This window comes from Lycium barbarum, chromosome 7, assembly GCF_019175385.1.
Source record: "Lycium barbarum isolate Lr01 chromosome 7, ASM1917538v2, whole genome shotgun sequence".
Lineage (NCBI taxonomy): Eukaryota > Viridiplantae > Streptophyta > Magnoliopsida > Solanales > Solanaceae > Lycium > Lycium barbarum.
In genome coordinates, this window is record NC_083343.1 from 126,024,146 (window position 1) to 126,045,216 (window position 21,071).

Here is a 21,071-nt window from a genome sequence, read left to right on the forward strand (position 1 = left end):
TATTGTGAACTGTAAAAATATGAATTGCTTCGTAAATGTTATGGCATTTTGCTGGGATTTAATGTAGTTATGGCTTTTTGATTAGTACTCCTCTGCAGAACCTTTTGAAAATCTACTAGGGGAAATTTCAGTAATATACAATGCAGCATACAAAATTACATTTTTCTAGCCATATTTTTAAATTACAACCCGCGTAGCCACTTTTTGACAGTATACAACATTATACAATAATATACAACTTTATAAACCTATTGTAGATAATGTATAAACCTTGTGTAAAGTGTATAATAATGTATAAGAGGTGTTTATACACACTTTTACACTAATATACAATATTATACGAATTTATACAAGGGGTGTTTATACATAAGAGGGATTTATACATAATGTATAAGAGGTGTTGATATACACTTCTATACCATACCGTATAAAAGCGGGAAAAAAAAGAAGAAGAAACTGAAAAAATAAGAAAGGAACGCCAAAAAAAAATAAAAAAATACATTACTGTGTTAATTACAATTAACCGCATACAAGGAACAAATAGGTAGAAAATTCATATCATATAAAGATGCAAAGTTGGAAGGAGAACAAGAAAATAGGAGCATCCAGCAGTTTGATAGGGGGCTAGCTCGGGTAATAAAAAAAATATGAGCTAAAACGGGTAATTATTTTACTCTAAATGTCATATAGTGTTATTTCCCCAATCTAAAATTTGGGTAAAGTAGGATGAAACATAATACTGTAAAGATTTAGATAGTTGAACGTGATCAATTTATATTTTTGGGGTTATAGAATAACTCAAACCTCGAATCTAAAAACTAGACAAATAGATAAAGAGAAATCATTTTTTTTTCTTTGTTGAGATTGAATTCGGACTTTTTTATAAATTTTTATCCAATTTTATTAGGAGTAACAATTAGGTCATACATATATGTTCAGACTTTTCATGAAGAACAAAATTTCAAGAACAAAAAGCATATATTTTTCCACTAAGAGAGAAAATACAATATATAAAAAATAAATGGGGTAACCTTTTCTCGATGTCCATCACAATAATGCAATACGTATTAAAAGGGAATACATGAGATCTGGAGGTCGTTAACGAGATACGACCGTATTCGCTACCGGCAAGAGGATTTTTGTCTTATTTCTAATAGTTAAGGTGCATTTCTGGATTACAAAATCAAAGGAAGGGCCTTTTTGTTCTATTTCAAAAGTTCAGAGGTATTTTTCGCCACTTTTCATATAATTAACCCACCCGTTCATCTATTATGAGCCTACTGGTACACTAACACTCCAAATTACCTGGGGTTTAAAATTACTCTTCAATCTTCAACACTTTCTTCACAATTTTGCTAAACAAGTAGTAATAATTCATCATTTTTGCTATTAACAATGCCTAAAAATAGCAATTCCAAGAAACCTAAACCAATAGAGATAGAAAAGGAGAAACCAAATTCTTCTTCAACGAAACCTAAAAAACCAATTAGTGAAATTGACGAAATATTTGCTGGAAGAAAGAGGAAGAAACCTGAAAAAGTAGAAAAATCAAGTGGAGATGTTGTTATAGAGCCAAAAAAAGTGAAGAAAAACAAGGAAAAAAGTGTTAGAATACGTAAAGATAATGTTTTTTCTGAGGTGCCACGTCATTCGAGGAAGAAAACAGCAGATGGGTTTACTTTATATACTGAAGAGGAGTTGGGTATTGGGAAATCTAATGCTGGAGGTACCAAGCTTTGTCCTTTTGATTGTGACTGTTGTTTTTAGTGAATCTTGATTGAATTATCAGTTTTGTAGTAGTATATGTCCATTTCGAGGATAAAGTTTTGTTCTTTTTACTGACTGGTGTAACAATTTTATTTGAATGTATGAACATAATTTTGTTTTTTAGACTTAAATTGATTGTGACTCTTGTTTTTAGTATATTTTGAGAGGATCATTTTGATTAGATGAACTAGATCAGTTTGTAATGAAGTTGTAGTCACCATTTTGAGGATGGGGTTTTGTTCTTTTTACTGATTGGTGTAACAGTTTTATTTTAATGTGTGAAGAATTTTGTTTATAGACGTAAAAGTGTTCATTATGCTGATGCATTATCGATAGTCTGGTTATTTGGAGCTGAACCGTATAAACGTCTGAATTAGTGTGTTGAATGAGTGCATCATGGTACGTGTAGTTGTGGAATTGTTGAAAATATAAAAATTGATGAAAAATTGTACATGCCTGACTGTACCTGTAAAAGGGCCCATATAACATAGATAACGTTTTATCTGAGGCATCACGTTGACCGAGGAAGAAAACGGCAGATGGGTTTACTTTATACACGGAAGAGGAGTTGGGTATTGGGAGGTCTAATGCTGGAGGTACCAAGCTTTGTCCTTTTGATTGTGACTGTTGTTTTTAGTGAATTTTGGCAGAATTATTTGATGAACTATCAGTTTTGTTGTGAAGTTAGTAGTCGTATAAGTCCATTTTGAGGATGGTGTAACAATTTTATTTGAATGTATGAAGAATTTTGTTTATAGACGTTTCTGTTAATGCATTTTCAATAGTCTGGTTATTTGAAGCTGAAAGTATTAACTTCTGAATTAGGGGCTTTGTTACACGTGCCCTTTAGACTTTGTGTCGAACAAGTGTGTTCACGGTATGTGTGTTTGTGGAATTGTTCAAAATACACTAAAAGTTGACAAAAAACTGTATACGCCGGAATGTACCTGTAAAAGGGCCTATCTAACATAGATTAGGGGGATATTGCTTTGAGTTTTGGGAGGTACCAAGCTTTGTCCTTTTGATTGTGACTGTTGTTTTTAGTGTATTTTGATAGAATCATTTGATAAAAAGGAACTTTCAGTTTGTAGTGAAGTTTGTAGTAGTATAACTCCATTTTGAGGATGGAGTTTTGTTCTTTATACTGACTGGTGTAACAGTTTTATTTGAATGTATGAAGAGAATTTTGTTTTATAGATGTGAAGTGCATGTTCTGCTGATGCATTATCGATAGTCTTGTTATTTGAAGCTGAAAAGTATAAATTTTTGAATTAGCATGTCGAACAACTGCATCATGGGTATATTTGTGGAATTACTCAGAATACACTAAAAATTGACGAAAAACTGTATACACCCGAATGTAGATGTAAAAGGTGAAGAAAAACAAGGAAAAAAGTGTTAGAATCCCAAAAGATAATGTTTTATTTGAGCCGCCACATCATTCGAGGAAGAAAACTGCAGATGGGTTTACTTATATACAGAAGAGGAGTTGGGTATTGGGAAGTCTAATGAGGAGTTGTTTAGTTGGATTATACTAAACAATGCTTGTCTTACTTTAGACAATCTAAATAGGAGCGGATTAGAGTTGGACAACACCAGATGCTTTTTTTGCAACACAACTCCAGAGACAGTCGACCACCTTTTTCGTCAATGCCCAGTAGCATATGACCTCTGGAACATGTTCTTGTGTTTTTTCAGTTTAAGTTGGGTGATGCCGCAAAGATTAAGGGAAGCTCAAATTTCTTGGAGTCTTCAGTTAATTGATAAGACCATCAGAAAGATCTGGAATATGATTCCTGCTGCAATTTTTTGGTCTATTTGGATCGAGAGGAATAGAAGATGTTTTGATGGTTCCTCAACTCCCACTTGCATTCATGCACTTAAAGCCAAATGTCTAGTAAACCTTTATTGCTGGACAATGTTGTCCCCATTGACTAGTACTGATCAGTTTTTGGATTTTATTAGCACCCTAGTTTTAGAGGGGAGCCAATGTATAGGGGCTTATAATTCTCTTTTGCTTTTGTCTATTTGTAATTAACCCATGTAATGATCATCTGCTTGATGCCTTTTTTCAATGAAACAACGTCATCAAAAAAAAAAAAAAAAAAAGTCTAATGCTGGAGGTACCAAGCTTTGTCCTTTTGATTGTGACTGTTGTTTCTAGTGACTCTTGATAGAATTAATTGATGAATTATCAGTTTGTAGTGAAGTTGTAGTCCTATATGTCCATTTTGAAGATGGGGCTTTGTTCTTTTTACTGACTGGTATAACAATTTTATTTGAATGTATGAGGAATTTTGTTTATAGACGTAAAGTGTTTGTTCTGTTGGCCTTATCGATAGTTTGGTTATTTGAAGCTGAAAAGTATGAACTTTTGATTTAGGGGCCATGTTACACGTGCCCTTTAGACTGTGTCGAATGAGTGTGTCGTGGGTATGTGTATTCGTGGAATTGTTCTAAATATAGAAATTGACGAAAAACTGTATACACCGGAATGTACATTTAAATGGGCTCATCTAACATAGATTAGGGGTTTATTGCTTTGAGTTTTTGGAGGTCTAATGCTGGAGGTACCAAGCTTTGCCCTTTTAATATGGGCCCATCTAACATAGATTAGGGGTTTATTGCTTTGAGTTTTTGGAGGTCTAATGCTGGAGGTACCAAGCTTTGCCCTTTTAATTGTGACTGTTGTTTTTAGTGTATTTCGATAGAATCATTTGATAAAAAGGAACTATCAGTTTGTAGTAGTATATGTCCATTTTGAGGATGGAGTTTTGTTCTTTATACTGACTGGTGTAACAGTTTTATTTGAATGTATGAAGAGAATTTTGTTTTATAGATGTGAAGTGTATGTTCTGCTGATGCATTCTCGTGGTTGTTTACACGCTTTCCTTAAACTGTGTTGAGAGGTAAACATAGATTTGTTTGCCCCACCATTGCAAAACCCATGCTTTAGAAAAGGGAACAAAAGAGAGTAACTTAGGCTAAAGAGCTTGGTTAAGGCCAAACACATAGGTAGGCTAGAAAGATCAACAAGGTCTTGGGGTTGCTCCACATAAACTGTGTCAGAGAGCTAACTCTTGAGAAGAACCTGGCGCGTTATTAAATTAACTTTTTTTTATCCCTCTCGCATTTCACTTGCACTTTCTTTTCATGATTCTTGCTATACTCATTTTCAAGATTCATTGCCCTTTGTGTGATCAACCTACCATCCATGTTCGATCATGTACCTATGCTCTAGTATCATAATCTCCATTCTATATAAATCCCCATAAAAAGCATGTCCTTTCATACCATATAGCAAGTGGTATCTTACACATTCCCAAGAAAATGTCCATAGTTGCAGAAGCACCAGGTTACATCCAAGTTTTTTCTAATGGTTCAGTTAAACGATTCGAGCCTGAAATAGTCACTGCATCAGTTGAACCTTGCAATGGCTACAAGTCTAAGGATGTTGTCATTGACCCCTTGAAACCAATATTTGGTAGAATGTACCTTCCTGATGTTCCTGAATCAGGAGTTCACCAGCAGTTTCCTGTTTTAGTCTACTTCCATGGTGGTGGGTTTTGCATTGGCTCGACTACATGGCTCGGTTACTATATTTTTCTTGGAGATTTAAGTGTTGCTTCCAAATCTATCATCCTTTCAGTAGACTATCGTCTTGCACCTGAAAATAAGCTTCCTATAGCTTATGAAGATTGTTATTCTGCACTGGGATGGCTGATCAAGAACTTAGAAAATGAACCATGGCTGAAAAGGGCTGATCTTTCTCGGGTTTTTCTTTCTGGAGACAGTGCTGGAGGCAACATAGTTCATCAGGTTGCTATTAGCGCGATGACAAGTGAAGGTTTTCGTGGTAGACTAAAGGGATTGCTGCCAATTCATCCGTATTTCGGGAGTGAAAAAAGGACTGAATTAGAGATGGCTAATGGATCAGCAGGGGATGTGGAGATGAACGACATGTTTTGGAGACTGAGCTTGCCTCAAGGAACAAATCGTTATTATTTTGGATGTAACTTTGAGAATGCTGAACTATCTGTGGATGAATGGTCTCAGTTTCCAGCAGTGATTGTTTTTGTGGCTGGCTTGGACTTCTTGAAAGAAAGGGGAGTAACGTACGCTGAATTCTTGAAAGGAGAGAGGTGTGAAAAGAGTTGAGCTGGTTGAAGCTGAGGGACAGGTTCACGTTTTTCTTCTAATACCTTTCACATGTTCTACTTTTTAGACTGTAATGTTCACTTAGTTTCTGTTCTTCCATTTTTTAATGCAAAGAACTACTTTTGGTGATCTACAAATGAGTTGATTTTTCATCTGTCTTCAACGGACACAATCCAATGATACCATGAAGGAATGGTAAATAATCTATGACATTTAGCCTATACTATACTATGCACCTCATGAGCTATTTTGGGTTGAATTAGCCCAAAGTCCATGTTTCTCAACAGTTTCTATAAAAATGAGAAATGGAATCCCCTGTGCATAAGAGTTAAGTGTCCAGATATACTAAAGTTACCAGACAAAACTTGAGTGTGTCAATAGAAATAACATAATGGGAAAGAGCAACTTTATAAACTCTTGGAACACTTATTAACTTTTATTCTTATAAAAAAACAGAGGACAGGGCCAACCAAAGAATATGGTTTGTCATCTGCAATGGGAACAATTTCAAGAATAAGTAACATCTCATCTCAGCCTATAAATACCTTGTTATTCCTTTAGCTTTTCCATCCAAGTAAACCTCTTCATTGTATAGCCTAACTGCAGAGGTTCCTACTAAATTTTTGTCCCTAAGACTAGAAGCTGATCATGGGTGTCACCAAATTCACTGATGAGCACACTTCACCAACAGTGGCGGATCTACGTTGGGAGGTCTAGGTGCTGAAGCAACTACACAGTTTGATCAAATTGTGTTATGTATGCATAAATATATTTAAAAATGTATATAAAGTGATCATGAGCACCCATGTTTAATTTTTATGGTCATTGTAATACTTGTACCAAAATTAGTGAAGCACCCACGACTTATAAATTCTAGATCCGCCACTGGAGAAGAGCATCTTTAAGAGAGAGCAATGGATCTAATCAGATAATCATTGGACAAGCCCCTAAGCTAAACTGTTTCTCCATAATCCATGCTAGAAGACTAAGTGAAGCCCGTCACAACCAGTAAAGGGAGCCATTTGATTATTGCATGAACTCTATATCATTTGAGGGCGTGCAATATCATTTTTCTAGGGACATTCACAGAATGGTGTTGTTTGCACTTAACAAAACCATTTTAAGTGGATTGTGTGGGCAGTACACTTGAATTTAGAGTTTTTTTTTTTATGCTATTTAAAATTCTCTCCTGCACCAACACAAATTAGGGGACTAATTAGTAGTACTAGTTTTCACATGTTAGATCTAATGAAAAGAAATGTCCCAAAAAGGTTAAAAACGAGGATGGAGCGGTTGGAACATGAAACTAAATTATAAAAATAGCGATGTCAAACATGTTTTAGTCGTCATTGTTGAACAAATCAAACATATTTGTGAATGAAATATTCTGAGTCTGTATTTGTTTCAGTGGAAATGTCAAATGAATGACAAGAAGGTATGTCGGGCCCGATTTTTAAACCATATCAATGAACATATGACGCATGTCTTTTCTATACACTTTTATCACAGAAACATGATTCACTAATATGTATTCTCACATTAATATTTCACTTATGGTAAATTCATATGATTTGATGTAAATATCGAGTATAATTGTTTCGATGTTAATCCAATTTGCTAAATAAGAATTAGATAATCCGGTGCTTCACTCATGTCACTGGACAAAGTAAATGGACAAATCACCTTTTCAAGTTGATGTTTCAATTTGATTTTAGTCATTGTTGAACAGGAGATAGCTAAAGTCAATGCACGAGTCTGGGTGGGGGCTACTTCTCGTTCCTTACTATTTCAACATCCAATTTAGCATTTTTAGTGGAGAATGAGAAGAAAGGAACAATTCCAAATGAATGAGATATTTTTAAGTTAATACACTAGTCTTTCCATGGAAATAAATGATAAATCAAAGTGTCTGATGCTCAGTGTAGAGCACTTCACTGCTCTGATATAAGCTAGTCTTCTTCAGAATAAAATGTAGAATGAGGTTTGGTGATCCATGGTTCAGTATTTCTTTCTTTCCTCTTTCCAATATAAAATCTGCAAATAGTAAATAAATAACAAATTCTTTCTCTTGTATTCATCCTATAAAACATTGTGGGTTGGTGCTGATAGCACTTGGGAAATACAACATATATACTTGATGAAAATAGAAGTTGTTCATTATATAGAATAACTTAATACCAGAATGCACATTAAAACATTTACTTAAATCCTAGTTATTAGGACTAGAATTTATTCTCTCTTTTTCTTTTTCTTTTTTGAAAGAAAATGAGTCAACCTCCATAATACAAATTTTTTAAAAAAAATCAAAAGCATTCCTTGCTCAACCAATCTCAGCCAAGAAGATATGCTTCATTTTCACTTTGGTCTTCTCCAAGAATATATGCTTCATGTTTCTTGGTATTTCAACTGGACACACTCTTTGTCCATTTGCTTCTCCCAAGTTATATTGCCTGCATTTATTTCATAAAAATAAAACAAAAGAGTTATATACAGAACAATTATATCAATAGTCTCACATTTTTATAGAAATGAAGTAATGGAAACACAAATCTCCAAGCTGGACAGATTTGCAGTCCTTTCTTCTTTTTTTATGCAAGCTAATAATACAAGAAATATTCAAATGAAGATATATAATATCAATTACAATAAACTAAAAGAACCGGTACTGAGATTAATATGAAAATATGACCAAAAGTTTTGAACTTACTTCTTGTGCCTCGGGGAACTTGTCTAGACACCAAAATTTTATCTTCCGTAGTGCCTTTGACAGCCTCGCGGCTTCTTTCGCCTTCTCATAATCATTCTATATTGTAATTCTTCAGCGATCCCAGAAAGCCAATTTGGATTTCGAGAAGAACGCATGAAATATGCTATGGAGAATCCAATAATCAGTCCACAACCATATCCCATAAGAACCACTTTCCAGCTGAGTTCACTTAGAAATGTTGAATCCCTTTCTTCATCCAACACAAATGTCGTATTGTTTGTCTCTAGTCCCTACTTACTTCCACAATCTTTCGAAACTGGGGATCCACATAATCCATTATTGCCTGCACCTGAATTGTTCTCAAATGTATCAAATTGAGGTCCTCTCGGGATGCATCCTTCAAGATGACTGCAGGAGAGTTTTAAAACTGCAAAAGATGTAAGAGAAGCAAGTTGTTGTGGTATCTCTCCCGAAATATTGTTAAATGAAAGATCCAATGATTTGACTACAAATAGTTTCCAAGTGATGGTGGTATATGACCTTGCAATCAATTATGAGACAGATTCAACACCCGAAGCGAAATAAGATCTCCCAGAACAGTAGGATGTGTCATTCAAATTTGTTGTTTGAGAGATCGATAGTGGCGTACAAAGACAAGATTCTCATAGTTCAAGCTCCAGCCCCTTCGTTACAACACTTACTCAGTTTTGGTAATAATTATTTATTTCGGCACTTGGTGCCTTTATTGTTGGATCAATTCTCCTCATGGCTTTCAAATTTTGAAAAAGACTTGTTGGTAACTCTGTTGTAAAAGCATTACAAGAGAGACTCATTATCCGCAACTGAGGAAACAAGTTTTTAATCCTTGAAGTTCTAATGGCACCATGCAATTTATTAGATCTCTAGCTTAAAACTTGTAGCTTTGGAAGAGTTCCCAACCACAAAGGGAATGTGTCATTGAGGTGATTATTTCCTAAATCAAGAACTTCCAACTCTTTGCAATTTGCCAAGGATCTTGGAATTTTCCCTCTACCTTATTGCCAAAGCTTTTCAGTCCACTTCTAAATCTGAAAGTAGTTTGGAGATTCCCAGAAAGACTTTTGTGTTGCATATCCAAAATCTCGAGGTAGTCACTCATGTTACCCAAACATTACGGAATTGCTCCCTTCAAATTGTTTCTTGCCAAATCTAGCACTATTAATGATGTCAAATTGCAAACAGAAGAAAGGGATTTCCCGGGTGAGACTATTATTTGATATGAAGAACAATTCTACCGAGGGCGGTGGAATTGGTAGCGTCCCTTGAAGAAAATTTGACTGTAAATCAATAGAATTTAAGAGGAAGAAGAGGAATTTGGTTAGTGCTTGTCAACATATTGTGGGATAGATAATTCATCCAATTAGACCATTCCCGATTAGGAATACTTCCTTGAATCTTGTTATTTAAAAGATCCAAGTACCTAAGTTGCTTTGCTGATCTCAAAAAATCCAATTCGTTTACTTCACAAGCGGACAACCCCAAGTCTGTGAGGAATTCAGGCAAGGTAGACTTGACTTTATTCTCATTGGTCATAGAAATACTATTATATGAAAGATCCAGCTCGGAAAGTTGTTTGACATCTACGTTGCCACTAAAATTATTAGATGAAAGATCAACCACTTTAAATTCACAAGGTTCTGAAGTAACTTGGGAAGAGGACCTTCAAGGTTTTGAAGTGACTTGGGAAGAGGACCTTCAAGGTTCTGAAGTGACTTGGGAAGAGGACCTTGGAACTGGATGTGTCCTAAATGAATCGCGTATAGGTTCACAAGTTTCTGAATTGATTTGGGAAGATAACCTTGCAACTGGTTATCTCTTAAATCAATACTGACTAGTACTGGATTGACTTGAAAAACTTAAGCTGACCAGAAAAGTGGTTAAAACTCAAGTCTAATTTAGTGAGTAATGGAAGGGAGAATATCCAGGATGGTAATGCTCCATTCAGGGAGTTACTTGATAGCCGAAGGTAAGATAGATTCAGCAGTCCACTTGTAAACAGAGGAATTAATCCTACAAGATAGTTATCTTTAAGGTCCATATACTCTAGACGGGTGAGATTCCAAAGAGATTTCGGAATTGGCCCCGAGATATTGCAAGAATTAAGCATCAAGTACCACACTGAAGTTAGATAGCCAAGACATTTTGGCAGGAAATTACCTGAAAAAATTTACTTGAAAGAGATATAACTCCTTGAGAGATGCATTGCTGTTCCATTTAGTTGTTGAAAAATAAACACTAAGCTGATCATTGTAGGATAAGTCTAGTTCTTTCAAGTTGGGCAGGTGAAAGATACTCTCAGGTATTATCCTATACAATCTTGTATCTCCCAGCCTTAGAGTTGTTAAATGAGAAGAAACAATTGGAGGAATGGTGGAAGAGATGTTTACAGAGGAAAAATCAAGCTGTCTTAATTGGGTCAAATTCTGAAGGAGCAATTTAAAATTGTGAGGTCCAAGTTTCATATCATAGTTTAGTAAATGAAGAGGCTGTAACTTGGAAAGATGAGAGATTTCAGAAGGAATTTGACCCGAGAAAGATGTGTAGGAAAGATCAAGATGTGTCAAACTCGAAAATCTGTCAAATTTAGGTGAAATATGTGAATTTGAGAATATATTCCTAGAAAGGTTGAGCCTTTCGAGATGAGAGAACTGGAAGAGGTTGATATTGGAATTGATCTTCCCTACAAGACTATCGCAACTGAGGTCACGTTCAATCACGTTGCCAGTAGACCCATCACATATGACTCCATCCCACAAGCAGCAATCTCTACTCATATTCCATGAACTCGTCTTTGAATAAGAGAAATCGCAAATATATGAAGGATTAACAATAAGCGTATTCTTTAATTTTAGAAGGGAAATGCTTTCATATTTGGAGCACAAATGGGGTATGAATGAAGAAAAAGCAAGTTGACAGAGAAACAAGATGCTAGTAGAAACAGGAGGTGCCCAAAACCCATAGATTAGTATTAAAAGTTGGCAATAGAGAAAGAACAAAGAAAGTTGTGCTTTGTGTTATTCCCAAATCAAAATTCATGACAGATATATATAGTCTTAAGAAAATTTTGTTTTCAAATATAAGAAACAATAAGAGTCATTTCGCTTTGAGATAATTATACAAATTTTATAACAATGAAACCTGAATCATCTTATTGTCAAAGTTCCAGTCAGTACAGTGTTATATCTATTTCATTGAATGCAATAAGTTATCTATATAAGAACATGTTAAGAACAAATATTAATCCAATAAGAATTAGTTAATCCAATGGTTGGCTCAAGTCAATGCACAAGTCTTTCCATGGATATTTGAAATGAAAGCTACACAGGGACAAATCCTTTCAAGTCATCATTGTGAACATAATACTTTGATAGCCCTAGATTTGGGGTAGCTTGGAACATCCTATTTCCACATCTAATTTAGCATTTTTGTTGTGTTCTTATAAGATGGGACAACAAAAAAGTTAAAACTTGAAAGTGTTTGATTGGAAATGCCTCTATATAATTTTATTAAACATATAGGGGCTTTAAATAGCCAATTTAACACAATGATTTCAAAAGCCTCTTTAAAATTTCAATTAAAATAGACTCATCCTACAACTAATCTACTTATTATTCTAAAACGAAAATTACTGCAGTAACTGAAAGCAATTTTCAACACTCTCATTTGCTTTAGCTGCTGCAATTTTTAAAAAGTTCTTCCTCCTCAATTTTTGCTTCTGTTGTTTGTGCTTGAGGATTGTTTTGAGCAGCTCTAGATGTGCACACTTTTGAGACATGAATATTTCTTCTTGTTTTTCTTTTTCTTTTGGGTTTGTGCATGAAAAAGAGCCCTCAATAACCTTATTTTGTTTAAAAGCTCATTTTAAAGTGTTTTAATTTGGACAATTGTAGATTTTCAAAAAGTTGTGAGGATTTTTCTTCCGTCACAGCATCCCATAAATCATAGGTTTCAAAGTAACACTTGAACTTCACTGACCAAATTTGATAGTTTTTATTAGTGAAGACATATTGGGCATTGAAAGAAAAACTGCTACTTGCCATGTTTGAAAATAGGTTAAAAATTGATATTGGTTAAAAATCGGCATTGGTCGAAAATAACATGTGAGTTGAAAATAAGCACAAGTTAAAAATGAATATTGGTTGTTAAAATATATTGGGGCCCAAGCATTATAAATAAGCAAGGGTAAAAATGGGTGACAATAGGTGTGGGTTAAAAATGGTTGAAAGTTGTTCTTCTTCAATGAACTCACCGATCTATTAAAATCAATGGAGGTTCTAATAAGAAAAAATCACATATGCAGTAAGATCAATGGGGCTCTGATACCACTGTTGATTTTTTAAAAGATGGGTCTGCAAAAAGATTGAAAATGTCTCTAAATAATTTTATGAAGCATAGACGGGGTTTAAATAGCCAATTAACAACACAAAATGTGCATAAAATATAAAATATGCAGAATAATTTCAAAAAGCCCAATAATCTAATCTTTGCTTAAATTAAAATTCAAATAAAGTATACTCATCCTACAACTAACCAACTTATTATTCCGAAAAGAAAATTACTGCTGTGATTGAAAGCAATTTTCAACAATAGTTACTGGAGAAAGAGAAGAAATAAAGGGACAGTTCCCAAATGAATGAGGTATTTCAAGTCAATGCACAAGTCTTCAGCCAAAGGTCTATCGGAAACAGCCTCCCTGCCTACCTTTGGTAAGTGTTTGATTGAAAATGTCTCTATATAATTTTATTAAACATATAGGGGCTTTAAATAGCCAATTTAACACAATGATTTCAAAAGCCTCTTTAAAATTTAAATTAAAATAGACTCATCCTACAAATAATCTACTTATTATTCTAAAACGAAAATTACTGCAGTAACAGAAAGCAATTTTCAACACTCTCATTTGCTTTAGTTGCTGCAATTTTAAAAAAGTTCTTCCTCCTCAATTTTCTCTTCTGTTGTTTGTGCTTCAGGATTGTTTTGAGCATCTCTAGATGTGCACACTTTTGTGACATGAAAATTTCTTCTTGTTTTTCTTTTTCTTTTGGGTTTGTGCATGAAAAGAGCCCGCAATAACCTTGTTTTGTTCAAAAGCTCATTTGAAAGTGTTTTAATTTGGACAATTGTAGGATTTTCAAAAAGTTGTGAGGATTTTTCTTCCGTCACAGCATCCCATAAATCATAGGTTTCAAAGTAACACTTGAACTTCACTGACCAAATTTGATAGTTTTTTATATTGGGCATTGAAAGAAAAACTGCTACTTGCCATGTTTGAAAATAGGTTAAAAAATTGATATTGGTTAAAAATCGGCATTGGTCGAAAATAACATGTGAGTTGAAAATAAGCACAAGTTAAAAATGAATATTGGTTGTTAAAATATATTGGGGCCCAAGCATTATAAATAAGCAAGTGTAAAAATGGGTGACAATAAGTGTGGGTTAAAAATGGTTGAAAGTTGTTCTTCTTCAATGAACTCACCGATCTATTAAGATCAATGGAGGCTCTAATAAGAAAAACTCACATATCCAGTAAGATCAATGGGGCTCTGATACCACTGTTGATTTTTTAAAAGATGGGCCTGCAAAAAGATTGAAACTGTTAATTGAAAATGTCTCTAAATAATTTTATGAAGCATAGACGGGGTTTAAATAGCCAATTAACAACACAAAATGTGCATAAAATATAAAATATGCAGAATAATTTCAAAATACCCAATAATCTAATCTTTGCTTAAATTAAAATTTAAATAAAGTATACTCATTCTACAACTAACCAACTTATTATTCCGAAAAGAAAATTACTGGTGTGACTGAAAGCAATTTTCAACAATAGTTACTGGAGAAAGAGAAGAAATAAAAGGACAGTTCCCAAACGAATGAGATATTTCAAGTCAATGCACAAGTCTTCAGCCAAAGGTCTATCAGAAACAACCTCCCTGCCTACCTTGGGTAAGTGTTTGATTGAAAATGTCTCTATATAATTTTATTAAACATATAGGGGCTTTAAATAGCCAATTTAACACAATGATTTCAAAAGCCTCTTTAAAATTTAAATTAAAATAGACTCATCCTAAAAATAATCTACTTATTATTCTAAAACGAAAATTACTGCAGTAACTGAAAGCAATTTTTCAACACTCTCATTTGCTTTAGTTGCTGCAATTTTAAAAAAGTTCTTCCTCCTCAATTTTTGTTTATGTTGTTTGTGCTTAAGGATTGTTTTGAGCATCTCTAGATGTGCACACTTTTGTGACATGAATATTTCTTCTTGTTTTTCTTTTTTCTTTTGGGTTTGTGCATGAAAAAGAGCCCTCAATAACCTTGTTTTGTTCAAAAACTCATTTGAAAGTGTTTTAATTTGGACAATTGTAGGATTTTCAAAAAGTTGTGAGGATTTTTCTTCCGTCACAGCATCCCATAAATCATAGGTTTCAAAGTAACACTTGAACTTTACTGACCAAATTTGATAGTTTTTTATATTGGGCATTGAAAGAAAAACTGCTACTTGCCATGTTTGAAAATAGGTTAAAAATTTGATATTGGTTAAAAATCGGCATTGGTCGAAAATAACATGTGAGTTGAAAATAAGCACAAGTTAAAAATGAATATTGGTTGTTAAAATATATTGGGGCCCAAGCATTATAAATAAGCAAGTGTAAAAATGGATGACAATAGGTGTGGGTTAAAAATGGTTGAAAGTTGTTCTTCTTCAATGAACTCACCGATCTATTAAGATAAATGGAGGCTCTAATAAGAAAAACTCACATATCCAGTAAGATCAATGGGGCTCTGATACCACTGTTGATTTTTTAAAAGATGGGTCTGCAAAAAGATTGAAAATGTCTCTAAATAATTTTATGAAGCATAGACGGGGTTTAAATAGCCAATTAACAACACAAAATGTGCATAAAATATAAAATATGCAGAATAATTTCAAAAAGCCCAATAATCTAATCTTTGCTTAAATTAAAATTCAAATAAAGTATACTCATCCTACAACTAACCAACTTATTATTCCGAAAAGAAAATTACTGCTGTGACTGAAAGCAATTTTCAACAATAGTTACTGGAGAAAGAGAAGAAATAAAGGGACAGTTCCCAAATGAATGAGGTATTTCAAGTCAATGCACAAGTCTTCAGCCAAAGGTCTATCGGAAACAGCCTCCCTGCCTACCTTTGGTAAGTGTTTGATTGAAAATGTCTCTATATAATTTTATTAAACATATAGGGGCTTTAAATAGCCAATTTAACACAATGATTTCAAAAGCCTCTTTAAAATTTAAATTAAAATAGACTCATCCTACAAATAATCTACTTATTATTCTAAAACGAAAATTACTGCAGTAACAGAAAGCAATTTTCAACACTCTCATTTGCTTTAGTTGCTGCAATTTTAAAAAAGTTCTTCCTCCTCAATTTTCTCTTCTGTTGTTTGTGCTTCAGGATTGTTTTGAGCATCTCTAGATGTGCACACTTTTGTGACATGAAAATTTCTTCTTGTTTTTCTTTTTCTTTTGGGTTTGTGCATGAAAAGAGCCCGCAATAACCTTGTTTTGTTCAAAAGCTCATTTGAAAGTGTTTTAATTTGGACAATTGTAGGATTTTCAAAAAGTTGTGAGGATTTTTCTTCCGTCACAGCATCCCATAAATCATAGGTTTCAAAGTAACACTTGAACTTCACTGACCAAATTTGATAGTTTTTTATATTGGGCATTGAAAGAAAAACTGCTACTTGCCATGTTTGAAAATAGGTTAAAAAATTGATATTGGTTAAAAATCGGCATTGGTCGAAAATAACATGTGAGTTGAAAATAAGCACAAGTTAAAAATGAATATTGGTTGTTAAAATATATTGGGGCCCAAGCATTATAAATAAGCAAGTGTAAAAATGGGTGACAATAAGTGTGGGTTAAAAATGGTTGAAAGTTGTTCTTCTTCAATGAACTCACCGATCTATTAAGATCAATGGAGGCTCTAATAAGAAAAACTCACATATCCAGTAAGATCAATGGGGCTCTGATACCACTGTTGATTTTTTAAAAGATGGGCCTGCAAAAAGATTGAAACTGTTAATTGAAAATGTCTCTAAATAATTTTATGAAGCATAGACGGGGTTTAAATAGCCAATTAACAACACAAAATGTGCATAAAATATAAAATATGCAGAATAATTTCAAAATACCCAATAATCTAATCTTTGCTTAAATTAAAATTTAAATAAAGTATACTCATTCTACAACTAACCAACTTATTATTCCGAAAAGAAAATTACTGGTGTGACTGAAAGCAATTTTCAACAATAGTTACTGGAGAAAGAGAAGAAATAAAAGGACAGTTCCCAAACGAATGAGATATTTCAAGTCAATGCACAAGTCTTCAGCCAAAGGTCTATCAGAAACAACCTCCCTGCCTACCTTGGGTAAGTGTTTGATTGAAAATGTCTCTATATAATTTTATTAAACATATAGGGGCTTTAAATAGCCAATTTAACACAATGATTTCAAAAGCCTCTTTAAAATTTAAATTAAAATAGACTCATCCTAAAAATAATCTACTTATTATTCTAAAACGAAAATTACTGCAGTAACTGAAAGCAATTTTTCAACACTCTCATTTGCTTTAGTTGCTGCAATTTTAAAAAAGTTCTTCCTCCTCAATTTTTGTTTATGTTGTTTGTGCTTAAGGATTGTTTTGAGCATCTCTAGATGTGCACACTTTTGTGACATGAATATTTCTTCTTGTTTTTCTTTTTTCTTTTGGGTTTGTGCATGAAAAAGAGCCCTCAATAACCTTGTTTTGTTCAAAAACTCATTTGAAAGTGTTTTAATTTGGACAATTGTAGGATTTTCAAAAAGTTGTGAGGATTTTTCTTCCGTCACAGCATCCCATAAATCATAGGTTTCAAAGTAACACTTGAACTTTACTGACCAAATTTGATAGTTTTTTATATTGGGCATTGAAAGAAAAACTGCTACTTGCCATGTTTGAAAATAGGTTAAAAATTTGATATTGGTTAAAAATCGGCATTGGTCGAAAATAACATGTGAGTTGAAAATAAGCACAAGTTAAAAATGAATATTGGTTGTTAAAATATATTGGGGCCCAAGCATTATAAATAAGCAAGTGTAAAAATGGATGACAATAGGTGTGGGTTAAAAATGGTTGAAAGTTGTTCTTCTTCAATGAACTCACCGATCTATTAAGATAAATGGAGACTCTAATAAGAAAAACTCACATATCCAGTAAGATCAATGGGGCTCTGATACCACTGTTGATTTTTTAAAAGATGGGTCTGCAAAAAAATTGAAAATGTCTCTAAATAATTTTATGAAGCATAGACGGGGTTTAAATAGCCAATTAACAACACAAAATGTGCATAAAATATAAAATATGCAGAATAATTTCAAAAAGCCCAATAATCTAATCTTTGCTTAAATTAAAATTCAAATAAAGTATACTCATCCTACAACTAACCAACTTATTATTCCGAAAAGAAAATTACTGCTGTGACTGAAAGCAATTTTCAACAATAGTTACTGGAGAAAGAGAAGAAATAAAGGGACAGTTCCCAAATGAATGAGGTATTTTAAGTCAATGCACAAGTCTTCAGCCAAAGGTCTATCGGTAACAGCCTCCCTGTCTACCTTGGGTAAGTGTTTGATTGAAAATGTCTCTATATAATTTTATTAAACATATAGGGGCTTTAAATAGCCAATTTAACACAATGATTTCAAAAGCCTCTTTAAAATTTAAATTAAAATAGACTCATCCTACAAATAATCCACTTATTATTCTAAAACGAAAATTACTGCAGTAACTGAAAGCAGTTTTTCAACACTCTCATTTGCTTTAGTTGCTGCAATTTTAAAAAAGTTCTTCCTCCTCAATTTTTGCTTATGTTGTTTGTGCTTGAGAATTGTTTTGAGCATCTCTAGATGTGTACACTTTTGTGACATGAATATTTCTTCTTGTTTTTCTTTTTTCTTTTGGGTTTGTGCATGAAAAAGAGCCCTCAATAACCTTGTTTTGTTTAAAAGCTCATTTGAAAGTGTTTTAATTTGGACAATTGTAGGATTTTCAAAAAGTTGTGAGGATTTTTCTTCCGTCACAGCATCCCATAAATCATAGGTTTCAAAGTAACACTTGAGCTTCACTGACCAAATTTGATAGTTTTTTATATTGGGCATTGAAAGAAAAACTGCTACTTGCCATGTTTGAAAATAGGTTAAAAAATTGATATTGGTTAAAAATCGGCATTGGTCGAAAATAGCATGTGAGTTGAAAATAAGCACAAGTTAAAAATGAATATTGGTTGTTAAAATATATTGGGGCCCAAGCATTATAAATAAGCAAGTGTAAAAATGGGTGACAATAAGTGTGGGTTAAAAATGGTTGAAAGTTGTTCTTCTTCAATGAACTCACCGATCTATTAAGATCAATGGAGGCTCTAATAAGAAAAACTCACATATCCAGTAAGATCAATGGGGCTCTGATACCATTGTTGATTTTTTAAAAGATGGGCCTGCAAAAAGATTGAAACTGTTAATTGAAAATGTCTCTAAATAATTTTATGAAGCATAGACGGGGTTTAAATAGCCAATTAACAACGCAAAATGTGCATAAAATATAAAATATGCAGAATAATTTCAAAAAGCCCAATAATCTAATCTTTGCTTAAATTAAAATTCAAATAAAATATACTCATCCTACAACTAACCAACTTATTATTCCGAAAAGAAAATTACTGCTGTGACTGAAAGCAATTTTCAACAATAGTTACTGGAGAAAGAGAAGGAATAAAGGGACAGTTCCCAAATGAATGAGATATTTCAAGTCAATGCACAAGTCTTCAGCCAAAGGTCTATCGGAAACAACCTCCCTGCCTACCTTGGGTAAGTGTTTGATTGAAAATGTATCTATATAATTTTATTAAACATATAGGGGCTTTAAATAGCCAATTTAACACAATGATTTCAAAAGCCTCTTTAAAATTTAAATTAAAATAGACTCATCCTACAACTAATCTACTTATTATTCTAAAACGAAAATTACTGCAGTAACTGAAAGCAATTTTTCAACACTCTCATTTGCTTTCGTTGCTGCAATTTTAAAAAAGTTCTTCCTCCTCAATTTTCGCTTCTGTTGTTTGTGCTTTAGGATTGTTTTGAGCATCTCTAGATGTGCACACTTTTGTGACATGAATATTTCTTCTTGTTTTTCTTTTTCTTTTGTGTTTGGGCATGAAAAAGAGCCCTCAATAACCTTGTTTTGTTCAAAAGCTCATTTGAAAGTGTTTTAATTTGGACAATTGTAGGATTTTCAAAAAGTTGTGAGGATTTTTCTTCCGTCACAGCATCACATAAATCATAGGTTCAAAGTAACACTTGAGCTTCACTGACCAAATTTGATAGTTTTTTATATTGGGCATTGAAAGAAAAACTGCTACTTGCCATGTTTGAAAATAGGTTAAAAATTTGATATTGGTTAAAAATCGGCATTGGTCGAAAATAGGATGTGAGTTGAAAATAAGCACAAGTTAAAAATGAATATTAGTTGTTAAAATATATTGGGGCCCAAGCATTATAAATAAGCAAGGGTAAAAATGGGTGACAATAGGTGTGGGTTAAAAATGGTTGAAAGTTGTTCTTCTTCAACGAACTCACCGATCTATTAAGATCAATGGAGGCTCTAATAAGAAAAACTTACATATGCAGTAAGATCAATGGGGCTCTGATACCACTGTTGATTTTTTAAAAGATGGGCCAGCAAAAAGATTGAAAGTGTTGATTGAAAATGTCTCTAAATAATTTTATGAAGCATAGACGGGGTTTAAATAGCCAATTAACAACACAAAATGTGCATAAAATATAAAATATGCAGAATAATTTCAAAAAGCTCAATAATCTAATCTTTGCTTAAATTAAAATTCAAATAAAGTATACTCATCCTACAACTAACCAACTTATTATTCCGAAAAGAAAATTACTACTGTGACTGAAAGCAATTTTCAACAATAGTTACTGGAGAAAGAGAAGAAATAAAGGGACAGTTCGCAAATGAATGAGATATTTCAAGTCAATGCACAAGTCTTGAGCCAAAGGTCTATCGGAAACAGTCTCCCTACCTACCTTGGTTAAGTTCTGCGTACACTCTGCCCTCCCCAAGCACCACTTTTTGGGAATATACTGATATGTTGTAGTTGTTATACAAGTCTTTTCGTGGAAATGTCAAATGAACTTATGAAAGCGACAACAAGGTAATACTTTTACTTTGATAGGGAAAACGTGTCAGCACTCGATATTTACAGCAAATTAATGAATTCATGTAGCATGTCTTGTTTTACACTATTACCACTTAGGCAAATTTAATTAATTAATATGTGTTTCAAACTAATTTGTCACTT

At 33.3% G+C, this 21,071-nt stretch overlaps 1 protein-coding gene and 1 pseudogene across 1 annotated transcript; one reads left to right on the forward strand and one right to left on the reverse strand.

Annotated features, from left to right (window-relative positions):
- The first annotated feature begins 1,179 nt into the window (after positions 1–1,179).
- On the forward strand, positions 1,180–6,007 carry LOC132604225 (probable carboxylesterase 17; annotated as a pseudogene).
- A 1,818-nt stretch (positions 6,008–7,825) lies between these two features.
- LOC132601905 (receptor-like protein 9DC1) lies at positions 7,826–19,840 on the reverse strand. Its single transcript, XM_060314954.1, has 10 exons — positions 19,721–19,840; positions 19,134–19,190; positions 17,904–17,960; positions 16,661–16,717; positions 15,434–15,490; positions 14,191–14,247; positions 10,829–11,460; positions 10,092–10,262; positions 8,931–9,040; positions 7,826–7,959 (listed from the first exon to the last, which is right to left on the reverse strand). Exons 1-10 carry the CDS (start codon positions 19,838–19,840, stop codon positions 7,826–7,828), a joined length of 1,452 nt encoding a protein of 483 aa, XP_060170937.1.
- Positions 19,841–21,071: the final 1,231 nt, after the last annotated feature.